This window comes from Mesitornis unicolor, unplaced genomic scaffold (genome assembly GCF_000695765.1).
Source record: "Mesitornis unicolor isolate BGI_N332 unplaced genomic scaffold, ASM69576v1 scaffold15199, whole genome shotgun sequence".
NCBI classification, from domain to species: Eukaryota; Metazoa; Chordata; class Aves; order Mesitornithiformes; family Mesitornithidae; genus Mesitornis; species Mesitornis unicolor.
Genome location: NW_010209372.1, coordinates 1,008 through 4,586, shown reverse-complemented (window position 1 = coordinate 4,586; position 3,579 = coordinate 1,008). Strand labels below are relative to the sequence as shown.

Sequence of the window (3,579 nt, the reverse complement as noted above, 5' to 3'; positions counted from 1 at the left end):
GGAAGCATCTGCTTTGGAGCAGAGCAAGACTGGACAGCCAGAAAGCTGCTAGGGAGAACAAGAGGGCCATGGTGAGCACAGGTGAGTGCTCAAAAGTATTTGCAAGCTTCTCCTCCCTTTGAAGTCCTGCTGCTTGGTCCTCCCCTCTCCCTGAGGCCCTGGCTCCTGATTTATTGGGTTCCTGGAGCAGAGGCACCTAAATTAGCTCCAACTTCAAAGAGCCAAGAGAGGAGAAGGGCAATAGACAAATAGCCCCCACTAATTGTGGCTATTGATCAAGTATGAGCCGGGGCAATCAGATAGGAAGGGATGGATCAAGGGGGAGCACGTTCTCCTAGGTCTTTGCTTTTGCACCAGTCACCCCAACAATTTGTCAGACCCACTCCTGGGCTATTTTTCAAAATGTTACCCCTCACCCAAGAAGACATTTAGCAACTGCTTGCTAATGAAACGATGGGCAAACACACGTGGCGGCCCCGTGCTGCTCAGAGGACAGGGACCTGGCCCTCCCCATGGCCTCCAGACCTGATGCACCTGGCAAGTCCTCCTGTCCTACCGGCATGGGGATGCAGGGAACAGGGAGCTGCTTTCAACATTGCCTTCCCCAGAGCAAGTGCCAGCCCAGACAGCTCTGCCCCCGGGCTCCCCGCTGCTGCAAAGGGACAGGAAGGCTCTGGAGGCAGGGCGCACTTTTGGTCTTTTATCACCTGCCCCAGCCCCCACTGCCACACTCCTTCGCAGGGCAGAGGCGTGCCAAGCACCCCCGCCCCCCCCAATTCCTCTGCTGGGTCCCGGAGGGGCTATTCCTGCCCAGGCACCCCCCTACCTCTGTGCCCACGAATGCTCCCAGCTCGCTGAGTTGCAGCTGCATGGAGCAGCTCTAAGGCACCGTCTCAAAGGCAGCGCCGTTCCACAGTCCCGATCCTGGGACAGGGCTCGTTTTGTCTCCTCCTGTGCCCAGGCACAAAATGCACTGCTCTCCTCAGCAACCGCATCACTCTGTGCCTCAGTTTCCCCTAGCTGGGAAATAACAGAAATGCTGCAGCACCAGTGAGCATGGGAGAGTGCAGCCTGAGCCCCACTCCAGGGTGGTAATGACCCATGAGAGAGCAGAGCCTGAGTCCTATGCCAGGATGGCAATGCCTCGCAGGGCTCTGCCCCACAGCACCGTACAAAACCCAAGGATGACCCAACCCACGCCAAGCCACTGTCTAACATAGGAACTCCTGCAGCGACCAAGATCTCGGCAGAAACCGAAGCAACTGCTCACTGTGTGCTTGGTAGAGGTGTTTCCCACCCTGGGCACAAAGCAGCAAACCACATACCGGGCACTCCAGCACCAAAGTCCCCCACTCCAGCCTGGCACCAGGCACAGGAGCATCCCCATGGGCAGAGGCCAGGCAGGGCTTGCCCTGTGCCCGTGGGGCAGGCAGCACACCTGCAGGCAGGTGAGGAGGGTCGGCAGGGAGCCACGTGATGAGCCCCTGCCCTGGGGATTTTAAGGGCAGCTGCGTGTCGCTGGAGGAGTGTCTCACACCCCTCGCAGGAGGCAGCACTGCAGCTGCACTTCTTTCACTCCCTCCTTGCTGCAGCCATGTCCAGAGCAGCTGTGGGGAAAGGCACGGCACCAGAGCCTGACAGTTCGGAAGAGGAGCTGGAAGTGAGGGGTGCATCCCAGGCATGCTATAGGCAGGGTCTGTGGGTCCCCCAGGGCAGGAAAGCAGCCTCCTACCTAGGGGACAAGGAAGGGATGAAGGTGAGGAAGAGAAGCAGGCCAGTGCGCTCCAAGGCGAGGAGAATGGCTGCCAACGTCAGGGAGCGCAAGAGGATCCTGGACTACAACCAAGCCTTCAATGCCCTGCGCCTCGCCCTCAAACATGACCTCGGTGGCAAAAGGCTTTCCAAAATTGCTACCCTTCGGCGAGCCATCAACAGGATCACCGCTCTGTCCCTGTCCCTGCATGGCACTGGGCGCTGCTGGTCCTGCACCCACTCTGAATGCTGTGGCTGGGCTGAAGTCACTGCACAGGAGCCGAGGATGAAGCCCAGCCGCCCTCAGCTCCCCTGGGAGCCCGGTTATGGGGTTGCTGCCATCTTGCAGCGCTGCTCTCCATCCCCTCTCTATGCCATGTTTTCCCCCGAGAGGCAGCTCCAGCACTATGAGAGCCCCAAGGAGGATCGCTGCATGCCCGGCTCTGCCTGTTGTTCCAGCGGGACCCACCACACCGGGCTTCGAGGCCAGCAGAGAGACATGGCTGCTTTGCAAGACCCCCTGGCTGGGGCAGTCCCCTTGCAGCTGGGCTATTGCCAAAGCTGGGGACACCAGCAGTGCCTCCCCATCCACTGACCTGTGGGACTGGGGGGTGCTGGGAAGGTAACGTGGCTGTGGGACGAACGGGGGGAGCGGGAAGGGACTACTGTGTGAAAGAGAAGCACTGCAGGATGCAGAGCTCAGCAGCAATGCTGGTGAGAGCCATGAGCCCCTGGTTTACCATATGGGACTCCAGCACTGCCCAGCTGTGGGTCTCTGCTCTGTGGGAAATTTGAGGGAGGTGGAAAGTCCTCTGGAAGCGCCAGCTCTGTGTTTCTTGTTGCAAGGTCTCACTGTTGCTGGTTGTCACTGTTATTTATTCTCTCTTGCTTGCTCTGTGAAAAAAAACCCCACTGCTTAAAAACCCAGCACTAGGGCACTGGCTGTTAATTTGTGTGGGGTGGACAGATGGGCCATGGGGATCTCACTAAAGCCCTTGGCTGGCTCTGACTCCTGCCAGTGAAGGAGGGGAGCAGGAGCAGGGAAACATTTGCACCCTTGGACTTTTTAAGCTCACTGGTGCAGCCGTTTGTGTCTGGCAGATTTGTGAGGTCAGGCCAGGAGGGCAGACAGATGTCAGCTTTCATAAAACCCACGCGTCCATTTGCTGTTTCCTCCTGATAGTCGCCAAGGGGCTCTGGTGGGACTGGCCGATGGCGTGCTCCCAGGGACTTTTACCTGAAAGACCCCTCTGGCTCCTTCCCTGCAGCTCAGAGAGCCCGGACCAGATGGGAGGGCTCCCTTCTGCCCAGAGCTCAGCAAACTGGAACTGCTGCAGGAATTAGGCTGGGTTTTACTGCTGTACACACGACAACCGGCAGATTTTTTGGACAGGGTAAATCATGCTGCGTGATTCCCGCAGTGCTGAGCCACCACAGAGCTCCTCCAGCCCTTCTGCTCCTGCTCCAGTGCTCCCAGTAGAGCTTCAGTGCTGGCTGCCGACACACCAAGGGCAGTCTGAGCTCCTTCCCTGCCAGAAGGCACTTGCTGGAGCAACCAGCTCAACCCTCTGCTCCCCGTCTCTTATCAGATTCTCCTCCTCCCTGAATCCCCGGTGGGATGAGGGCACTGGGAAGCAAGCAGAGGAAAGCCAGCAGCAGCCAGGAGAGAGAGCTCTTTGCTCAGCAACGGAGCCTCTTTAAAGTGATGATGGGGTGTGATACATCTTGGCTTTAATTGCCAACAGATGTTCCTCCTGCCAGGAGAAGGCCTGCAGCCATGGCCGCTGAAGGAGTTCTGATCCCCCCAGCAATGTCCCTGTACTGAGT

General features: G+C 58.3%; 1 protein-coding gene across 1 annotated transcript; it reads left to right on the top strand.

Annotated features, from left to right (window-relative positions):
- Positions 1-1,750: 1,750 nt before the first annotated feature.
- BHLHA9 (basic helix-loop-helix family, member a9) lies at positions 1,751-2,347 on the top strand. The gene has a single exon (XM_010192865.1). It carries the CDS (start codon positions 1,751-1,753, stop codon positions 2,345-2,347), a length of 597 nt encoding a protein of 198 aa, XP_010191167.1.
- The last annotated feature ends 1,232 nt before the right edge of the window (positions 2,348-3,579 follow it).